At 37.4% G+C, this 22,316-nt stretch overlaps 1 protein-coding gene across 4 annotated transcripts in view; it reads right to left on the reverse strand.

Moving 5' to 3' along the window:
• EPHA7 (EPH receptor A7) overlaps positions 1 to 22,316 on the reverse strand; it is a 165,710-nt gene that overhangs the window by 5,924 nt on the left and 137,470 nt on the right. For 2 of the 4 annotated variants that reach the window (XM_059467208.1, XM_059467207.1), the window contains exons 11-17: positions 20,333 to 20,518; positions 19,713 to 19,774; positions 18,505 to 18,714; positions 17,281 to 17,430; positions 12,637 to 12,830; positions 11,381 to 11,536; positions 6,019 to 10,205 (exon numbers count right to left, since the gene is read on the reverse strand). In XM_059467208.1, coding sequence (XP_059323191.1) covers positions 10,091 to 10,205; positions 11,381 to 11,536; positions 12,637 to 12,830; positions 17,281 to 17,430; positions 18,505 to 18,714; positions 19,713 to 19,774; positions 20,333 to 20,518 — 1,073 coding nt within the window. In that variant the 3' untranslated portion in view covers positions 6,019 to 10,090. Of the gene's footprint in view, positions 1 to 6,018; positions 10,206 to 11,380; positions 11,537 to 12,636; positions 12,831 to 17,280; positions 17,431 to 18,504; positions 18,715 to 19,712; positions 19,775 to 20,332; positions 20,519 to 22,316 lie in introns of those variants that run through there. The other 2 variants (XM_059467212.1, XM_059467210.1) reach the window with 2 other exon arrangements.

The following is a 22,316-nucleotide window of genomic DNA, read 5'->3' on the forward strand; positions in this document are numbered from 1 at the left end:
AGAGCTAGCTCTCCGAGTGCCCTGGGTAAGCTATCTTGTATCCCAACACTAAATCAGGATGTGTCAGGGATTCACAGCCCCTAACCTACTCTGAAATTAGATCTCTAAATTCATCCTTTCAACAGGAGATACATGTAAAGAAGGATCAAAGAGATCACATGCACTTTATCTAATAGTTGAGCAGTGTCAGAATGATATGGGAAAGCGTGGTGCCTGCAGACTGAGATACTAGCTCTTTTGGGAAAAGAAGGCCACTCAAGGTCTTCCAAGAAAAATCTCCATTTTACTCAGAAAAACCGTCCACTCATTCCCACAGAAGTGTCATAAACAAGATTTTCTGAGGAAGAAGGAGGGGATTTCTGAAAAGGAAAGGTGCATCAGGGCGGGAAGGGATGGTACAGTACAGGAAGTAACTTCAGAGGTAATTTTGGACTAGGCTTATCCTAACCGACCTTTTTCCAGGCAAGCAGCTGCAGCTCAAAGTGTCTGGTAACCAATGAATATCAATATATATGAGTCTCTCCTTTCTCACACCAACCCTTTTTAGAGGTTGCAAATATCACGTTGGCCTTCTCGTAATACCTGCCCATTGCACAGTAGTGTAGAGTCAGTCTTACTATGCCTTTCTCACCCAAGAGACATGTAACATTTCCACAAGTTCCAGAAAAGTAGGCCATTCATCAAATCACAGGAAAATAAGGTAAGTCTTATCCATAAGGATGCCAGACAGGTATTACATGTCTGTCCATCAACATCCTGAACCACGGACAGCCATGATTCAGCTATCAACAAGCATGAGGGGAGTCAGTCTGTTGTCTTGTTCTGGCATTTATGCTAAAAAAGGAGAGAGAGTGAGCCCAGTAACAGCTGGATGTCATTTCTGTGAGATATCTTCCTACTTGCAGCAAACAGCTTCTACCAATTTACATCATATTCATCTGCTTACTAATTCTCACTGACTTTAGTTAACAAGGACTTCTGTCACCAAAAGGTGCTTTAAATTGAAAATAGTAGCAACAACACAATAGAACTTAGGTCTAAGCACTGCCAAATATAATATATTGTTTTGCAAAAGTATGCTGCAATGGTTCAATGACACATTTACACATACCTAAGTCTTTGCTAAGATATCTGGCTTCTTTTTACATATATATATATATATGTGTATATATATATAATGTATGTGTATGTATATATTATATATATATATGCATTCTTAATATATATTTAATATATATATGTAATCTTAAATTCAAATAACTTGACAGCATCTGATATTAAAAAAAAGATAAATTCAGCTTTGCACAATCCTATTCAAAATATACAGGTGTAAAAATGGTATTAGCTACTTTAAAGGCTTACTTTATACAGATTTTTCTTCCCTTTTCAATAATTATTAAGATACTTTGCTGTACTGAAAGCACGTAATATTTCTAAGGTATATCTTCTTGCTTTTTCAGCAAATAATTCAGAAGCAGATGACACAGGTCAAGCATTAGTTTTCACATGATTTTCAACAATAAAGCTATATTAATCCATAAGAAATGTTTATAATAGTACAAATGAATGTGAAGAGACTTTCCCCCATTCATTGTGAGGAGTGTAAAATCACAAAAGGTAACTCTTTTCTCCTGGTTCCCTGACATAATCCCTTCACCAGGTGGGGTTTTTTTTCTGCCATTCAGCTCCCCCTTAGACTGCACTGCCAACAGAAAGATTTTGACACTATTTTAAATACACTCCATTAGCTTGTTATACTGGTGTTAACTGGGCATTCCATGTAAGCCTGACATTCTGCTCTTCGGCATACAACGATTCTCCCCACTGTAAACACATTTCTTTTTCTTGTTTGTTTTGATTTGTTTTGACCAACACTAATGACTTCTGCACTTAGGAGTGGTCTCCCTGACTCATTGTTGGTTGTAGACAGACATTGCTTTTGTTGGTGCTGGGTAGTAAATATTCCTTCCTCAGGATCATCTGCTTACCCTGCAGGGAAGCATGGGTGCTGCTAGGTAAGTGTTAATGACTGATGCCAGCTGGGGAGAAACTGAAGTAGAGCAGAGTGCTGCAAATAGCTTCCTACCTCATGGCTGAGAAAATATCCCTCAAAGGCAGCTCTGTACAAGGTAACAAACCTGGACAACTGCAGAGGGAATTTGGTGTTGGGACACTCAAGTAACTACTGCAAGAAAGGTACTGCCTGGGAGTCATCCTGCTGTTAGGAAAGCAGTTTCATGGGATAGCAGGCAGCTTGTGGCTGAGAGTTTCAACAAAGAGCACACAGCCTAATTGGGATGCTTGAACCAGCAAGTAAAAGGCATAAAAGAGGATTTGCCTCTTGCACAAATTTAGGTAATGTAGGCATTGAGACAATTATTTCTCTTGAAAAGAGCACTACAAAGAAATGCCTGAAAGCTATTTTTTATTCTCCTTCCCTGCCTCCATTCCTGCTATTGGCAGTGGATGAACTGAAGTGTAGGGAACCTCTGTAGTAAAGAGCAGCTTTTCCCTCCACAACAGCAATGAATCATTTCTCCACAGCACTAAGTGGTTAAGGCCCAGTAATATTAAAGGAGAATCCTCATTAGGAATACCTCTCAGTGCCTTGCTGGCCCAATTTCTTCAGGTAGGCATATTGGCTTGGATTTTAATGTAACCCTGTCTTTTTCTCCAGCAGCCTATGAGGGTACAAATATTGTCTAGTAGCAAAGGAGATGCTGCTATTTTGTATAGATTAATATAAGGGATGATTTATGGGCTCCTGCAGTAAACAAATCAGGAGAGAGGACTGGAATGAAATGGCCTGAAGGCAAGAGCTCTGCAACTCTTTCACTTTCTGAACAAAATCCTAATCACCCAATCTCTTAAAAAATGCCATTTCTAAGTGGTCTTCAGGAGGAATCTGGGTGATTTTACTAAGTTTCTTCCAGGCAAATCAGATTGCTCATGCAATGTACTATGAGAGACATCAGGGGAATAACACATTTAATTTATGACTATGACTGAAAGGAACATGCTGGAGAGAACAAATCTGAGATTCCTGCACCTTCTTTCTGTTAAGCTACATGTGTGCTCTTGGCACAGGCTGTTTGTCCCTGAGAAAAGCAGACATGTCAAAATGGACATGCAGCCCTTCAGGAAGCCAGTGGAAGTTGGCATAGTAACAAAGGTTGAACAACAGTCAAGAAATTGCCTGAGTAATGTTTCTACAGACATGAAATGAGAGGGATCAATGTGGATACATTCTATCTATCTATCTATCTATCTATCTATCTATCTATCCATCCATCCATCCATCCATCCATCTATCTATCATCTGTCATTAAGTCTAGACTCTTGCAAGCCAGGTTTGAATGTTTCAGTAAAAATAATGGATGACTTTTCTTCTCAGTGAGACCGTTTCTTTGGATCAGGAAGTTTGTTCCTTAATGTAAATTCATGGTTTTCTTCATAATTCTAAGGAAGTAATCATAGAATCACAGAATGGGTCAGGTTGGAAGGGACCACATTGGGTCATATTGTCCAACCTCACTGCTCAAGCAGGGTCATCGTAGAGCACATAGAACAGGATTGCAACCAGATGGTTCTTGAATATCTTGTGAGAGAGACTCTACATCTCTGGGCAATATAATAACAAGATAATTCCTATTGCACTTGCTCAATCCTACAGACTCTCATCATTCCTTCTGTTTTATTTTGGCACAAAAAAGGGAAGGCTTTAGTTATGGGCTTGGGGCTATAATGTCTCCAGTTTATAAATTACATACTCGGAGTCATGGAACTCTAATACCAGTAGCACACATAAGTCTTTGGGCACAGCTATGGCTCATAGCACTGTGTGTGTTTTTCAGTGTTAGCCATGTAATGATTCATCAGAGGACCTCTAAGTTGTAGTTTTTTATTATTAATTATTATTAGCAGCACAGCTCTACAATTGGTTATTTGGTTCAATTAAGTAACCAAGCAGAAGCCTTGGGCTATGGATGAATAGATTTTCTATTCCTGATTTAGCTCTTCTGGCACCAGGCATTATGTCTTGTTTTGTCCAAGATTCATTTGGCTGGCTACACAAGTTTCGCCTGGCTGTATCACATCTTTTTTTCATAGTCTATCAAGACATCAGTTATTTTTTAACTTGTGCTTCTTTTTTGGTCACTTTAATTAGACATTAATTTCACCCAATTTGTATGGTATAAGTGCTAAAATCTGCTATCATTATACAAGACTTAAAGAGAGCTACTCTAAAATCATCTGAGAGTAAATACCATCACAGTTCATGTCCTATTTTCAGGCTTTTATTGTAAAAATCTCCTTTCATGTCTTGATTTCAAGTCTGCTTGAATGAGTTGTGTATTACCAGTTGCTTTCCCATCTGTCTCAATTTAGTCTCTTTGACAAATTCCAATCTGGCCTGAGGAAAAATCAGAGTACTGAAACCACTCTGCACTACATTATTAGATATATTAACAGTGTCTCTTTACTTAAAAAATTCACACTCCTTAACTCCCCTGCCAGGAATGTCCTGTGGAACCCTACAACTTAGACACTGAATGACTTCACAGCTCTCTTTCCACTCCCTCCCATCTTCTGACTTCTCACCATGTACCAAACCGAGAGTTTTCATCCATAATTTCTAACCTTTCATAATCTTGTTGGATGTAACCTACAGGGTGTACACATCACTCCTTTCACTTTCAAACTGCCTACCCCTTGCCCACCCTGAAAGTGCTCTGAGAATTTCATGGATATTATAGACATGCAAATTTTATCCATTTTGTTTTGTCCCAACAGATTTGGCTCTAAATGCATGTGTCAATTATTTTAACTTAAAAGTCTCATAAAAACAAATCCAGAGGAAAAACTCTCACAAAATTAGCTTGCATTCTGCCACAACTCTTTCATCAGGATATTGCAATTTGTATGCCTGTGGTTTAATCATTTATATTTTTCAAATCCTTGTATGGAATGTGTTACAAAAAATGGGGAGCCCTGTTATAGTTTGGGTTTCACAGTCCACTTTTTATATGAGGTTTTTCCTTCTTTTTTCCTCTAAACCATTGTATTCCCTCCCCAATCCATTTTTGCAGAATGGAACTTGAATTGCAGAACTGCCTATTTCCTAGTAAATAGATGGCTGCACTATTCAAACAGTAAAGATCTCTGTTTAAAAGTAATTGTTGGCTACATTTAAAACCCTTAAGGGATTACAAGAAAAAACATAGGCTGCAGCCCAGGATTTCCTGTTTTACTAGAAACTTGTTTTTGGCTAAGGCTTTTGAGTAGTCTCAGAAATCTCTAATCTACCAAATGTAGGTCCACTACAAGTTAGTGGGGAAAAAATTCACCTGTTTCCATATATCAGTTAATTGATCAGAAGTACAATCCTAACAGGTCCTGAAAATGGAGAAAACCTGTTGTGATAGTTGCTCAGCAAATCATAGCACCAACTCTCTGAATACCCCTGCAGCATCTGCTGCCAGAATGGCTCTTGGGCAAGAATTTGTATTACACTTTTCTAAAACAGCACTTTTCATTCTGTATGGGATTTGTTCTCTTCCATGAGAACCTCAAATGTCACTTGTTTAAAATAAAACAAGTAAGAGAAACAGCCCAACCAACAAACAAAATCCACCAAAGATCAAATGCATATCATGAGCACACCAGTTTTAAATCACATGCAGGGAATCACATGAATTAAGGATATTTTAGCTCTAACATGTCACAAACATAGCTTTAAAAGGTGAAATGACCATTTTTTGGCTGAGTTGCCCTTCAATCCTTTCACACAGCCAGTGAACTGCTTCATGTCATTACTGGGCAACAGAATGTTGGCTGAACCTGCCCTTGTGGCAGGGTGTTTCTGTATCACCTGGCATTATGGCTGTAGTGACATGATCACCCTCCCAGCAGTAACCCAAAAGTCACGGAATTTAAATCACTCTCAAAATTGCTATATATGAATTACTTAGAAAGTTAAGGACAAATTATTATTATTTTTTTATTTCAACTACTAACCAATAAATGTAAAAAAATACCAACAACAAAACAAAAATAAACCCCGTTCATCCCCCACATTAAAGCAATAGATTTGTAACATTCAAAACAGTGGAAACTATTCATCGTATATTACTATTAGTGGAAAAAAGCAAATTTAATTTAAAATCACTTTTTCAAACTCCCTCAGTGGCTGCCAGATAATTCAAGCTTAAACAAATATAAAAAACCTCATTTTAAATTGAAAATAATACAGACAGAGCTCAATTATTGAGATATTAAGGGCAACATTCAATTTGAGATACATTTAAGCATCTTTGCCTCCTGGAGATTTTACATGACAAGGCTTTAGATAAACATGGTTTTGCAAACAGCAACTATCATATCTGATCACATAACCTCTGGACTAAAGCAGTATGTCAGCAAATATTTCTGATTATTTAAAATATTAAATAACTGTAATTTACTAGGTGGGTCTTCCTCAGAACAATCACAAAAATTTTCAAGAATTGATATCCACATACAAAAAGCATTTAGATGGCCTGTTACAAGTCTCTGAATAATAATAATAATATTAATAATAATAAAAAATCACCTCTCTCTGTAATAAAGCCCAGTTTAAATACATTCTGGGATATACCAGTGGTGGAGGAGCTGCCTTTCTATGACACTCGGCTTACAAGGAAAACTGCAGCAGCCAAGGACAGATAGGGTAGGAATCACTTTACCTAACTTTAGCTATATAGATATTAGACGCCTAATTTTAGCTAATCATCTGGCTTCCCTCTACCTTCCCTCTAATGGAGATAAGCATTCCCAGAGGGAGATTCATCCTGCTTTTTTTTAGGCATCTCTCTTCTAGATGCTTGGAAACAAATAAAGTCAAGAAATATGAGTCTCACTGACAGCCTCATAATCTGTCATTAGCAATGCACAATGTCCAAATTCCTTGAAATAAAGCCAGAACTGAATTTTTCTTTTCTTTCATCATTTAGCCTTTCATTCTCCTCTCAACCCAACTTATTCTTCAGTTCCTTCCATGAGCATCAACTTTCTCTGGCACTTTTTTTTCTTACCCTGGACTGTGTTTTCTGAAACCTGGGGAACTGCAACTGATGTCAATATTTTGCTGCTCTACCAGTTACAAATCCATTTACATGCATGTGCTCTAAATTGCAGTAATGATCTGAACATGTAGATAAGTTATCTGATTGATTGCGGTTGATCGCGATTGTGCTTTCTGGGTCTACTCTACCACTTTCAAATGTGTAAAAATCTGTGGCAACATTAAGGCAGTCAAGGTATATAGATGAATGCTAAAATATATTCACTATTCAAAGAAGATGGCTTAAATCAAACCAGGAAAATTAAGGAAGAAATACCATTAGGGCCCTCACTTGTACATGCGTGAGCCCAAATCACCACACATGCTTTGAGGCCTCTGTGCTTCAGAATATTGAACAAGTCCTAAAGGTGAAGCCTGGCCTCAATTCTTTTGCATTTAGGGTTTGTAGATTCTCAGCAATAGCAGCATTGCTGCATCGCACCTTTGATGACCAAGCCCTTAGAAACAGTAGCCAAATTTATAAGGAAGCAGGTGTCTGAACTTAAAGACTCCTGAATTCCTAGCGGGGTGCCTAAAGCAGCAACAAGACTGTCAAGCACCCTGCCCAGCTGCCCACAGATGCTCACCACAGTAGTGAGGCACTTAGCATTTGTTATAACACAAAATGGATGTTTATTAATTGTGTATTTTTTAGTTTTGTTCTAATGGCTACTTGAAGTGCCTTGGCCGAGGGCTTGCGTGCACTAATTCCAATATTGGGCATGCAGTCTACTCTGCGTCTTACTCCTACAGATTTTTTTAAAAAATTAATTTTAATAGTTAAAAAACCAGCTTGAGCTGCATACGTGAAAATAACTCCGTTACGACTGAATGACAATCTAATACGAAATAAGAATAGTCACCATTTTTTCTTACTCTGCCCAAATCCAGGCAATAAATTAGGCTTCTCAGCATGACTGTAAAGTGCTGTGAATTGTATAAACAATCATATATGGACACTGAAAAATAACCCTTATGCACATTGCATTATAGTTCCAAAAATATATTTACAGTCTATTACAAAGATTACAAATGGAAGTGTCTATGTATCGGGATTATGCTAGTTAAAAGCTTTTTACAGATTTTCTTCAACAAAGGTGGGTGGGGACAAAAAATTAGTATAACCAAACTGATTTTTCTAGTGAAACAAATAAATAAAATGACAAATATAACACTGTACAGTGATCTAAAAAGGGGGAGAAAAAAGGAAGGGGGGGGAAAGGATGCATTTAAGTTTTTGATAACTATCTTTGGTCCTAAATGTGGGAAAACACATTATGTAGCACTGAATATACATGTTTGTTTGTGATGCTCTGCAAGTAAAATAGAAAAATATAGTGCATTTTCAATGTATTCAGAGCTCACTACACATAAATGTGTGTACAAAACAAGACAGTATAAATAAAATTTACAAGTTTTACAAAGGAACATTTACAAGGTTTTTCTTTTGTTTTTTATTTTTTTTGTGTGGATGCCCACATTATCAAACCAGACCAATTTATGACTGATCCCTGGGATCTTTCTCTATCAAAATCAATAGAAGCAGCCCAATTCTCTTTGGAAGTACAGCATTTCATTGCTGGGGTAGTTCACAATTTTCAGATTTTTTTTTAAAGCATTTCTCTCTGGTTCATGTACATTCTTGCAATATCTGTAAAGACTCTGTTCATTATTGCTTATGATAATTAAATATTTTAATCAAACAAAATTTATATATAAGTAAATGGTGTAAAAAGATATTCCATTGAGCAACTACCTTTGCATCTCTGTTCCTGATGAATGACCGTTGTGTCTGTGTGACCATGCACACGTGTGTTTGTCAGAGCAGCAAAAGCTTGTAAAAAAATTGAAAATTCTGAACTGCCCCTTGTCTCATGCTCTACAGTTCTCATATAAAAGCTATGTCCTTGTTCTGACAGCTGGACTGCATACAGCTTAAACTCACAGAAAATATACACCAGCTATTTCTCTTAGATTTGCTAATGCAGAGTACTGAAAAAAAATGTGACGTGCTCAGATTAAATGGTTTAGGTAACACTGGAGAACTGCACCCATGCTCTGAGACACTCCTACAATCACTTGTCCATTCAATGCTGTGTCTCAGCAGGTTTACAGCTGTACATCTACATCTTAGAACATATCTCAGTTTAATTCTAGTCCATTAAAATCATCTTGCAAATGATTTGCTAAAAGTGCCTAGAACTACTTAGGGGTCATTATTGCTTTTCTTTTTCTTACTTTTTTTTTTCTCTTTTATTTTCTTTTAAAAGATAGCATATGTATAACCTTAAAAAATTCTTTAAAAAATATCAGAGCTCTTGGCAACTTGCATTTTCCTGACTCCCTGCCAATTAGCTAGCCATGTCAATACGGTGTTGATTTAACAAAAGGAAATGGCACAAAGGGATACCAAAGTTCAGATAGATATACATTGCTTGGTCATGCTTCTTAAATCTCTAGGAACTCAAATTCAGAGGTACCCAGTGTAGTAATGTGTCATTGAATTAGCACTAAAAAGGTCCAAAGATATAAACATCATACTAAAAGAAAGTCTTTATGAAGAATAAACACAAATGATTAAAAAAAGATTCAGAAATCACAGATTTAAGGAAAATATTTTGTTGAATTCAACAATAATATCATGATTTTATCTGACAAATATATTCTTTTTTAAATTTTTATGTACATTTAAAAAGTCTATTAGATAAAAAGGAGGTTAGAGAGCTCAAGGTGTTTGTATGTTTATTCAGGTAGTACTTTGTTTATTGTCACTGCTGTTTTCCTTGCCACCACTGGTGGATCCTAATTCCCTTTTCATAAATTCTGGTGGCACTTAGGAGTTCAAGTCTGTAGGTGCTTCTTGTAGCTCTTCTATTCACTGCAGGAAGGACCCAGGAAATCAAGTGTCTTCTAGCAGCACTTCATATATACTGAAGGCCAGTGCTGTTCTCTCAGTCTGTCACCTCCCTCATAAGGGAGAAATGTCTATCACACTTGGATGCCAGTGCCGTGTAAATGTAGCATTTGTGCTCTCATAGTCTGAATGCTGCTCATGATTTTCTTTTGATGACCAACCAAGGTGATCCCTAAACTCATCACATCCCTGGGGAAGATAAATGCGTACATTGTTAATTTTTCAACTTAGACTGCTATTGTATGGTATTCAACTGTGAGTCAAAGCTACGCAGTGGTTTGGACTACGGGGTTCTGAACTACACGGAAGCTGTGCTGTAACCTCAGCTCAGTACTGGGAACTTCATACAGGCACTGTTCAACCACGAGTGCAATTACATGACAGGTGTCATGCAATTGCACTGTGTGGGTCTCCACATTTGAGAAAGAGGTCAGTATGTTTTACATGGTCTTATCTGATCATCTTATGGCGTGTCTGTTAAGGACACCCGGAGACAAAGACACTTCTCTTGTAAAATACTTCGGGTGGTTTTCAGGACAAAGTGATGTATAAACAGAAGATTTTGGGGATCATAGTCTGTTTCCTAAAGAGATGCCTAGATGACTTTGCATATTGACACATACCCATCATGCAAATGAATGAGGAGCAGCAGTTTGAACTCCGCCCCTACTAATGCTAGAAGCTTGTGGACTCTGACAACAGTTCCCAAGCTATAGGCTGAGACCCCTGGTGACACCAAGTAGATAAGAATAGGGTTGAACTCTTGAGAATATTGGGTTAGAAACTTTTTTAGAAACCCACCGCTCTCTAAGAGGAATTACATGTGTTTGGCAACCACCAGGACAAGAACGTTTTTTGCAGGGTGTCAAGAAGACCTGTTTTAAGATGACAGTACTGATACAGGCCGTGTTTGCCTTCAGAAAATTGTTTTGCTTCTACAGACTTATCCTGATGCAAAGTCCTGTCTTGCAGGACACAGACAGCCCCCAGCCAATTAGAAGAAAATTCCACATCTTCCCAGAGCACATTGGGAAAAAGGTACCAATTAGGTGGTGGAGGCAAAATGGTTATTTTCCTATACATACATACTTTGGAAGGGGCCACATTCTCCCTCAAATTCTAGTCCCTTTGTGTTATTTCAATTGGTCTGAAAGGCAGGGAAAAACGTGATGCCACACAGAGGTAGCAGGGTATTTGCCCTTTCATGAGATGCTCTAATACAACATCATCAGCTGCTAAAATGGCTGATTTTTCCCCCAAGTACAATGTTTGTACTCAAGGTAAAGTTTTGGAGTTGAACATTGTGTATTGTTGTACCTAGAAATTCCCTAAATGCAAGTTAAACATGCCCAGTACTAACTTACTCAATAGTCATCCTGGCAACTGATTCAAGAGAGTTGTAGCCTGCTGCTGTGAAATTATCCTTATATCTTTCCATCTTAATAGCTTGTAACCATTCGCCTACGGAGCAGAAAGTGGTAAAATCGGGAGTGTTCTGGTCCAGAAGAGGGCTAATTGGTCTATGGAGAAGGAAAAAGGAAAGTAAGTTGTTTCCAAAGAGAGTAAAACATCAGGGAGTATTTAGCAAGGTGAGAGTCAAATAAGTTTTGGGTATTAAAAATGTCGAGAGTAGAAAGTAATAGGCCTTTATACACAGTTTAGATTATTCTGCGAATAGCTCTTGACTGCTCTGTGGCTCACAATATGTACTTCCTAAGCTTATTCACATAAAAGATGAAAGGTCAGAGTGAGCAAAATCAGCCTAATGGACTACTGTTACCAACAGAAAATCAACCTTATTACCTAGCATGACAGCAGCTGTCTCTATGTTGCTGAGTAAAATAAAGATGCTATTCTTTTATGCATCTTAGAAAATATAGTAGCAGCTACTCCCATTTTTCAATTGGATGGGACAAAACAAAGACAAGGGAAGAGCAGAGACACAAAGGCTTAAGGTCACACAGCAAATCAGTCAGTAGAAGAATCAGGAGCAGAACACAGGCCAGCTGATTCCCTAGTACAGTGGTCTAGCTAGCAGATCAAAAGATTACCATGATTAGATAATTCACCTGAAATTTATGAAGAAGCCATTAAAAACTACATCATGAAATACAATGAGATGCAATCACTGAAAGAAGTTAAAGCCAGAAAATGAAAGATAAAAATCTAGAGTGTAGCATGTCAAGGTACATTGGCCAAGCATGATATATTGTTAATTACTATTTCTACTGTAGCAGTTCCTAGGGCAAGGGATGCATCATATAAACATACAGTAGGCAACGATCCTTGCCCTCCAGACTTTATAATTTTAAGAAACAAGGAAAACACAGACTAGTGGTGAGAGTGCGGAAAGATGAGCAGGCAGTAGTTTACTGAGAAATGTGTTAGTTCTGTGATACTTATTTTGGTTTGTTTTTTTTTCTAAGAAAGTCCTTTTTTGGCTTGTTTAGCATGGTAAAAAAGAAGGGCAAATGAGGGAAGAGAAGAACAGGGGACAGAAAGAAGGAAGAACTGAAAGACAGATGAAATAAATAAGTGTGAACTGGAACCAGCCACCAAGCAGAACATCCAGAGCCCAGCCATGTGCACTGATAAGAACACACACTAAAGCTTTTCTTACCTGCTACAGGTTCCCAGGGGGGTTTTCAAGCTGTTTGGATTTCTAATCATTTTGTCCAGAATGCCAACTATCTGCTCAAACTTTGGCCTTTCACCGCGTTCCTTCTGCCAACAATCCAGCATCAGCTGGTGCAGTCCTGCTGGGCAATCCATGGGTGCTGGCAAACGATAGCCTTCTTCAATTGCTTTTATAACCTAGTAGCCAAAATAGTTAATCATTTTTCATCAACAGTAATATAAAGAATATGTATTGCTACCCAGTTCAAATATCTAAGAAAAAATAAAATAGAATAAAATAAAATAAAATAATCAATAAACTAAAATTTGCCATTGGTGTTGCAAAAATGTGAGTCAGTTGTTTTGACACTAGCCTTCAGGTTTTCAAATAATTTCCCCAGCTTTATCTTTGGGCTTATTTAGCATATTGTTCTATATGTGCAGAACATAGCTATATTACCTAGACAAGTGAGTAGCAGGGAACAACAATTAAATTCACTGAGGGAGCAGCAGATAGATTGATAAATTGAGTTATTTCAGAAAGCATTATTACTAGCCCCAAGGTTTTTATGAAAGAGTGTGTGGTAGAAGCAACTGACTTTTAAATGGATGGATATCTGTGCATGCACATATAAAATACAAGAAGCCTGAAGGTATTATAAAAGGATCCAAGAAAAATGTTTAGCAGATAGAAATTGCTAAAGAAAAAAGTTGTATTCTATGTCTAGCCATGTTATATGAATGATAAAGCAGCAGAACTGTGTGACAGAGAAAGACCTGGGTAAATGCTATTTTAATATATCACAGAAAGTTAGATTTAATAAGAGATGCTGCTAGATGATGATATGATCAAAGGACAGCATAAACGTCTGAACCAAGAATTACACCCACCCGTTGACTTCCTTAGCTGAGTCCATTTGGATTTAAGTAAAAATAAAAATGGATAAAGTAAAATCACAGCAAACTGCTGTAAACCTTGAGGGCAGAATAAAAAAAGCACATCAGGAAGCAAGGCAGATAAGAAAAGCTAGTGAAAAAGGGCTAAAACACTGTTCATGGGGGATTTCAAGTATACTGACATTGACTGACAGAGCAGCATTAGAATTGCTAAGGAAGGGTGCTTGTTCCTGAAGAGGAGTGCATAGGACTGTCTTCTCCCTCATTTTGTATAGAAAACAAGATCAGAAGCTGTTCTAGATGTAGTTCTGGGATGTAGATCTGGTATGATAAACAATGTTGGTGAATATCCAGGTTTTAGTAAAAATAATAACCTCAGAAAGAAAATATTTTCTAGGTGGTGTGAGAAAACGCAGAAGTAGTGGACTGCAAAGTAGACAGAACTGCAGACAATACAGAATGACCTTCAAAAAGCTGGCTGAAATCCAGCCAGGTTTTGTATCAAAACCTTTTGCATAAAAGAAATTTTGTGAAAAGAGAAGGTATAGCCCAGTGGTAAGGCACTGACTGCAGTTTTGTGTCACAGAATGTCCTTTTGACCTCAGGGAAGTTGCCTCATCTCCCTAGGCCTCAGCTTTCTCTCTGAACATTTAGAATGACAGTACTGTCCTACAGCTCAAAAATGACTGAGAAATATTCAATTCCTGCAGAAACATTCACACCTTGAAGACTGAGTGCAGTGACCTTTTACAAACGTTGAAGTTGTCTGTCAGGGAGGGTGTGGAGAGAGGTTTTCTGCAGAAGAACAGGAAAATTGGAAGAACAGAGCTATATAGTGAAGAAAAACATTAAAAGTAAAATGTAAGATCCTTTAGAGCTATATTAAGAGGAAAAAGAAAAGAACAGCTCCTTATGCTTAGAAGTAGTAGTGGAATGAAAGTGAAAAATAATCTACAGTGTGTACAGGACAATTGCTGTGCTGTGAAAAGTAATGCAGGGATTTCTGACCCTCTAAATAGTAAAAGGTATTAAACACTTTGAGCATGCTATGCATGATTTACTACAAATGAAGTAGTTGCTCAAGAGGTCAGAGGACAGAGATCACCAATGAGAAATTAAAAAGTAGGTGCCAGCAACAACAGCACTCCCACTAAAATATCTAATACCCTTAAAACTGGCAAACTACACAAGACTCTATCCAAGAATGTAAGGGAGAGTGAAAACATGAATGAAGGGATCAGAACAGGAGTTCTCCCCATTCACTATGAACTGCAGATAAACCTGAAGGAAACTGGGAATCAAGATGATGATGATGATGATGATGATCTTTCTGAAAGGTGTTACTTCACAATCAGCTTCTCTGATATGTATTCTGAGCAAGAAGGGTGAAACTGGGAAATATGAAATAATGAGTCAGCTAGAGATAGATGGAATTGCTGTGAATATCCAAAACACTGAAAAAATATTCTAAAATATTGATAAGTAAAGTACAACAAGTGTCTACTCTGCTAAGAAAGGAGGAGGTGTGGTTCAAAACATCAGTACTCAAAGAAAATTATATAGATGCAGGATTTTTTTTTTAATAAGCAAACCTACAAAGAGAAAACAGCTGGAGTTCTCACTAACAGAATTGAATTATATTATCTACACTTCCCACAATTTGTTTTTTAAATTCTGCTTTTGCTGCAAAAAGAGTAAAAGGGGATACTGTTAAAACTATGCTTTTACCATAAGCAGGCTGAGGATGCAAAACAGGATAGAAAGGACTGGGTCTGGTTGCTTTATATACTAAATGCCAACAAGGAAGTATTAAATAAGGGTAACTGGACAATGTGATGATGTAACTCTGACTATGGCCATACAATATAACAATACAAATTAATGATTATAATAATGGTAAGAAATGCAGAAGTATAGCCTTGCCCTTCTCTGAAGAACTAATCTGCGCTGAGGTTAGAAACAAATTGGGAGCAAGAACATCAGCAGTCTAATAGGGGAATGGGGGTTTCAGGGCTACTGCTACTAGCAAGGATTAAACTGAGCTGAGCCCATTGCTCAGGGAAGTTGGGACCTCTGTCTATCATCTGTCTGCTGTGCCTCTGCAAGGAGTTTGTAGGATGAGTGTTCTTTTGGTGCACCCTAGCCCCAGGTCATTGCTAAAAGGAGGGTTTTGCTTGAAAAGAGTTCAAAATGCAAATATGTATCCTCCATCAGTCTAAATCAACGACTTAAAGGAGGAAGGGACAGGATTAAAGAAATGCTATCTAAAGATCCAAAGTCAGGGAGGTCTATTATTTAGGAGATCTGGTCTGCTCTATGGCTACACCCACATCCAATTTTAGGCAAAATGATACAGTTAAAATATAAAAACTGAGTGCAAAATTAGAAGAACACATTTAGAATGTTTAATTACTGTTAAGTACTCCAACTGGTGACTTTGAAGGAGAATAAATAACAAATCATTTGGTGATTCTAAATATTTACATCGTGGATTATCGAAGGATTGGTAGGATGTGTATATGGTATAAAAGAACATGTCTGAAGATCACAACATACAAGAATATTTGGAATTTTACCATGCAATTGATGCATCTTTTAACTATGTGCTATTGAAGAATATCATGAAAGATGCTAAAAAGGGATAAAACTGTAAGAAGTGGCAATTAGCTGTTTTTTGAAAACTGTTTTTTTCATGTGTTTTACATGCAGTTTTCAACAGAGGAATACTTTTCAAAATCTAATAAGAAGCATAAAGATATCAAAATTTCTCCTCTGTTTCAAAGTTTTTCCTTATTGTTCCCTGAAAGATAGGTAAGGTTTGCCTTTGAGGCATCTTACATTCCTGTCAGACTTCTTTTATGTTTGAATCTAGTACAGAAGGAAGGTGTCAAAAGAAATGAAACTCTACTGGGTGTCTGGGGAATGTAAATATTTCTCTTTCTCTGCCCCAAGGACTTGTTTGCCCATATTTTGACAGTCCATGAAATCTTTGACACTGAGACCTGTCAAATATTAACAACTTTGCACTGTGCCAAACTGACTCATCATCTACACTTTTATCTTTTTTTTCTAACTTTGATGTTGATCATTCAATCAAAAATTAAAATAACAATTAAAAAAACCACTCAAGCTCCAACCTGAAGAACTTTAAATGACACTCTTTCTGACATCTATCACACCTGTATGGCTTTTTCCTGTGTAATTTCTATATTAACAGATACTCCTGTCAGAAGTCAAGATTAACACCCATCTGTTCTATTACTGCTGACCTGTTGCTCTGGATCATATTTTATGCAAACAAGGGTACTTTTAAATCAGCCTAATTAACTTGAAAAAGCCAAAGTAGGTCATTAACTGCCACTCAGACTTTTAACAACTTTTTTCAAATGATTAATCATTGCTCTAAGGTCAAAAACTTCAGAATTAATTTTTATTGAAAAAAAAATTAATCTTTTTCATGCTTAAGCATAGTAAAGACCCCATATTACTATTTTGATGTTCCAGTTTTAATTGATACTTAGGACAGAAACCTACAATATCCATGTGGTAAGAAAAAAAAAAAAAATTGATTTTGGTAAAAAGTGAAAGGTCTGTAACTTTTTCATTTTGTGACAACCACACAGTACTTTGATAAGTCTTATTTCTAAACCAACATTTTATGCATTTATAGTGAAATACATATGTATGTGCTTGCAAGACGTAATTTTGTTTTTACTAACACACATGCACGCTCATGAACAGACAAACCTACATCTTGGTTTGACATGTCCCAGTAAGGCCGTTCTCCATAAGACATTACTTCCCACATAACTATTCCATAACTCCACACGTCACTGGCTGATGTAAATTTGCGGTACTGAATGGCCTCTGGAGCTGTCCATCTCACTGGAATTTTTCCCCCCTGTGAAAAAAAGAAAAAAAAAAAAAAAGGAGAAATTTCTCTTTGTCATCCACAGAATTTTCAGGTCATCTTCCACAGAATGCATTTACCATTATTTCCATCAACATCAAGAGCACCACTTACATGATCTGCTATGGTGGACCAATTGCAGAATTTTCAAACCTGCCTAAGGAAACTTAGTATCTTAAAACACTCAGAACATAGACACTTAGATATTTGTATAAGCTACCTTGAATTAGTTTCTCTGGAAGTGCTTATCCCTCCACTGATTTTAAAGGGCTGCTTAGATGTCTGATTTACACTAGCCATTTAACTCCTGGCTGGCTGAAGCTAGGTGAGGGGAATCCCAACCCGTGCATATAAATCCCATTGACGTGTCATATGGCTCCTCCAAAATCTTGGTCTGACACTTTTAAACCAGGATCCCACTCAGAGCCCAAGAGCAGGAGTGACAGCCGTGAGCACCGCTGTGGTTTCCTGGATCCCTGTGCCTGTCGGAGCAGATTCCAGGGGCCCCTCCTTCCCTCAGCATGGGAAAATAGGTACAGGGAGGCCCCATGGGTGGGAAAGTGGAGCTGGCTCAATGAAAGAATAAAGAGCATAGTGTGCCTGATGAATGCATATTTAAGAAAAGCGTCCCACCCAAAAGCAAGGGAAAATACAGCAGTTGAGCTTTGTCACAGACTAGCCTCCAGCTAGTCTCTCCCTTTGGTGAGATAAAATCTAGCCCGAAAAATACTAACAGCCTACAAATATTTTAATTGACTCATAGTAAATTAGATGTTTAAAATGTTTGTGGGTAAAACTTCCTTATTTGTTCAATCAGAAAATCATGAGAAATGGAGTAAAGAAGATACCATACAAAATGTTTAGAACTTACTTAGTCAATAAAAATTATGTTCTTATGAAAATATTATTCCCTAACTAGAGACAGATGTCTGCAGAGACTCTTCCTTTTGACTGGTTAAAACCCCCCATCAATTAATGTAATTGTCTTATCTATACTCTCCAGAAGATACACTTCTTCTAAATAACCATATCTCAAAACTATTAAAACCCATTGATTTATCTTACGGTTGTAGTGTAGACAGCCTCTGGATCATCTTCTATAACTCTGGAAAGGCCAAAGTCTGATACTTTACAAACAAGGTTGCTGTTGACAAGAATATTGCGTGCTGCGAGATCCCTGTGTACATATCCCATATCGGCCAAATATCTCATTCCAGCAGCAATTCCTCGCAACATTCCCACTAGCTGAATGACAGTAAATTGCCCATCATGTTTCTGGAGGGAAGAAAGGAGCAGCAATTCTTGTTAGTATAGCTGAGAAGAGAAATAAGGATTAGTTTTATGTCTTCAGCTTTCCATTATTTACTCCTTCTGTGGCAAAGAAACTCACCTCAAACACACTTTCTTCAGACATAAAGCAGAGCATCCAGTTGAGAAATGTGTGAGTAATTAATGTACTGGCAGTAACAAAACTTGCTAACCACTGCATATTTCTCACCAACTCGTGGCAAGGCACTTCCAGGAGAGATTATCTAATGAAGCTTTCCTAATGTTCTTAGAGCTTTCTTCTACGCACTTCATCTCACAGAATTATTTGTATAATGAAAAAAAGAACTATCTCTTTTTTGTAACCCTAGCTACTGATAATTTTCATTCACAGCTTGGATTTTATTAAAAAAAACCCCAAACTGTTCTCTATAGAGCGTTTACATATCATCTCACCCTGACATGCATACCTGGTAAGGAGTCAGAACTGGCAAGTTCAAAACACATTTAAACAATACTAAATTGTTGTGAATTCACATTTATTTTTTCCTTGTTCATCTCTTAAATAGAATTGTAATTCATGTAGAGATTCTTTTATGCTGATTTCCACCATGCTGACAGAGTAAAATTCTGCTCCCAAATGGGCAAAGATTTGACTTCAGGTATCAGTGGTTTTAACTTCAACTGGTGACTACAATAAAATGCACCGTGTCTATGCCACACTAAATCACATAAATTCCAAAATGATCCTGTCTGATCTTCTAATTTCTGATCTGGCTTTGCTGAAAAAACATAGAGAACCTGCTAGTATTGGTCAAAACTCCATTTCAACCTGAAAACCATTTTAATTATACTTAACTAAATATGATAGAAATATAATTAATATTTTAATTATATATGCATATATACATATATATACATAGGTATAAGAAATATTTTGTAAAGTGACAATATACAATATATGTGACTTTAAATATGTTTATTTAAGGTTTCATTTTAGTACTCACCCTAAGAAATGCATCTAAGGCCCCATTCTCCATGTATTCTATTACAATCATGACTGGTTTCCCTGAAAGAAAAGAAGACAGACATTTGAGAACAGCAAAAAAATGGAGTGCCTTTTTTTGATAAAACACATGCTATTCTTTTCAAGGACTGAATCATTCAGACACTGAGCATTTCTGAGCCCTCCAGCACTGTTAAAGGGCTCTAATTTCTTAAATATCTGCATGGAAAGTGGTCATGATTCATAAAATCGAACCATACAAATCAAAAAGTCAGTGTGCTCTCCTAACTCCTGCTGTGTGAATAGGACTCTGGAATAATGACGCTTCAGACTATGTAAAAGGACATGAGAAACCTTATCTCTCTGCATGGTCTTTGAGGCTAAATGAAACTAGAAAAATAATATGTTTCGAAGTAGTTCATCTTTTAATCATGTGTGCATCTAAATTTTTTTCCTCAGGTTGTAGCATAAAGCAAGTATTGTTTTAGTTAGTTACGCATCAGGAGAAAATCCATTAGGAGTGTGTGGTCTGTTTATAATTTGAATCTCTGACCATGAATAAAGCAGAGTACTTTCTGCCATCGTGTTGTTATTTGACTGGCAGACTGAGCTGCTGCTTACCTCTGGTAACAACTCCTTCTAGGTGAACCACGTTGGGATGGTCAAACTGCCCCATGATGCTTGCTTCACACAGAAAATCTCTCCTCTGCTTTTCAGTGTAGCCAACCTTCAGAGTTTTTATGGCTACTGCAACGTCTCTCTTGCCAGGAAGCTTTAGACGCCCACTGCACACTTCACCAAACTCTCCTAAAATGAAGCAGATCAACGCTGAATTACTCTGAATACCAGGATTTTTTTTAGGCCTTGATTCAAATAGCCACCTAAGCGTGTGTTTAAATTTAGTGTGTTCATATTTGAAATGGATTATTTCGGCATGCGCCTTAAATGAATTGCTGTCCCCTATGGAATAAACACTTCTGTTAAGCCAACTGACAGGACTATTATTTGAATATTTTAAGAGACTTGCTAACAATTTCTTGCATTTTTTCAAAAACAGAAAATAAAGAATGAAGTGGCTTTCATAAGAAAACACTATTATTGAAATAGTAATACCATTCCTAAGTAAAAATGTTATTCTGCTCTACATGGTTTCCTTGCTATCTTTGGTTTCAATGGGCTTTTTTCTTTCAGAAGTCAGGTCTTGCAGAGCTGCTTTTAATTTAGCATCCTTATGGTGTTAAATGAAGCACTACATTATTACCTTCAAGCAGCATAATTTACTTTACAGATTATGAGATGAAAAGTGTGACTTATAACAATTTTGTTACATTAAACAAACACAAGTAAATACTGCAAGTTTGTAAAAGGCTCTAAACTAACAAACAATTGGAACTTGAAGAAGCCCGTGATAAAAAAGACCAAACAGCCAGCAAGAACACAAAAAAAGCCCCAACAACAGAATCTCAAGAGAATTAATTGGATTCCATCAGACAGAAAAGAGGATGGAAACATGTGAGATGTGGAGCTGAATGGCAATATATCTACCTCACTATTAACGAGATTATCAAAGATTTAAGAATTGTCCCTTGCCTCACAGCTGTGTCAGCAGAGAGCAAAAGTGAGATCTCCAATTCTGCAGACAGGAAGAAAAATCTCCTTGTACACATAGAAGAAGAAGGTAGTAACAGATGTTAGTGAATAAAAGATTAACCACAAAGATATTTAATAATCTGGTACTTCACAAACTCATCTGGAGTTTGAGAGATATGGTTCTAAGTCCCTCCCCCAAATCAAATGAAGTCAGAAATTTCTCTCCTGCATACCTGTGGAGTGCCTTAACATTAAGTTATTACGTATACACAAGTATGCAGATAAACCTACACCTAAGACATGTTTTAGGATGAGTGCTGAAAAAAATGACTGAACTAGACATGACCTGCACAGAGAGTTTGATTAGGGAATCCTTTTGTGAGAAACTTTGTGGGATCAGGACTTTAGTGGACATGCACACTGGCAAGGTGTCTGGCTGTCAGTGGAGAGAAGTGTGCTCAAAGCTGGGCTGAACTCCTGAAGAGATAGATGTTGGGGTATTTTAATGGATGGGCTGCAAAAAATCTTGTTTATGACACCATCAGTATTTGACCACTTCTCCTATCAGCCCCAAATCGAGCTTTGGGAAATAAAAAAGCAGTACCTGGGTCTTGGCTTCACAGTTCATCCACAGGGGTAGAACTTTGATGATGCCTTTGACCATTTTTAACTGACTTGTTTGAGCAAATCTCCACTCAGAAGGGCTCTTTTCACAACCCTGATAGGAGATGACTGCATATAGAATCAAATTCCTTTCCCTTACATTCTATGCTAGCTGAACCAAGGCTAGCTCAAATTAATTCCATACACCTTGTGCTGTACCTAAGCTAATTGACCACACAAGTGTTCCTGCCTGCATATTATCCCCAACCATCCTTAGGCACTGAGCTAAGAACACTGAGCTGCTCCTGCCCCTAGCTTGGTGCCTTAACCTCCCTCCTGCACTTCATTAGCAATGTGGATGACTATTAATGAATTCACCACTCACCCCACTCACAGCTCCTAGCCACAAAAA

This window comes from Ammospiza nelsoni, chromosome 3 (assembly GCF_027579445.1).
Source record: "Ammospiza nelsoni isolate bAmmNel1 chromosome 3, bAmmNel1.pri, whole genome shotgun sequence".
In the NCBI taxonomy this organism is placed as follows: Eukaryota; Metazoa; Chordata; class Aves; order Passeriformes; family Passerellidae; genus Ammospiza; species Ammospiza nelsoni.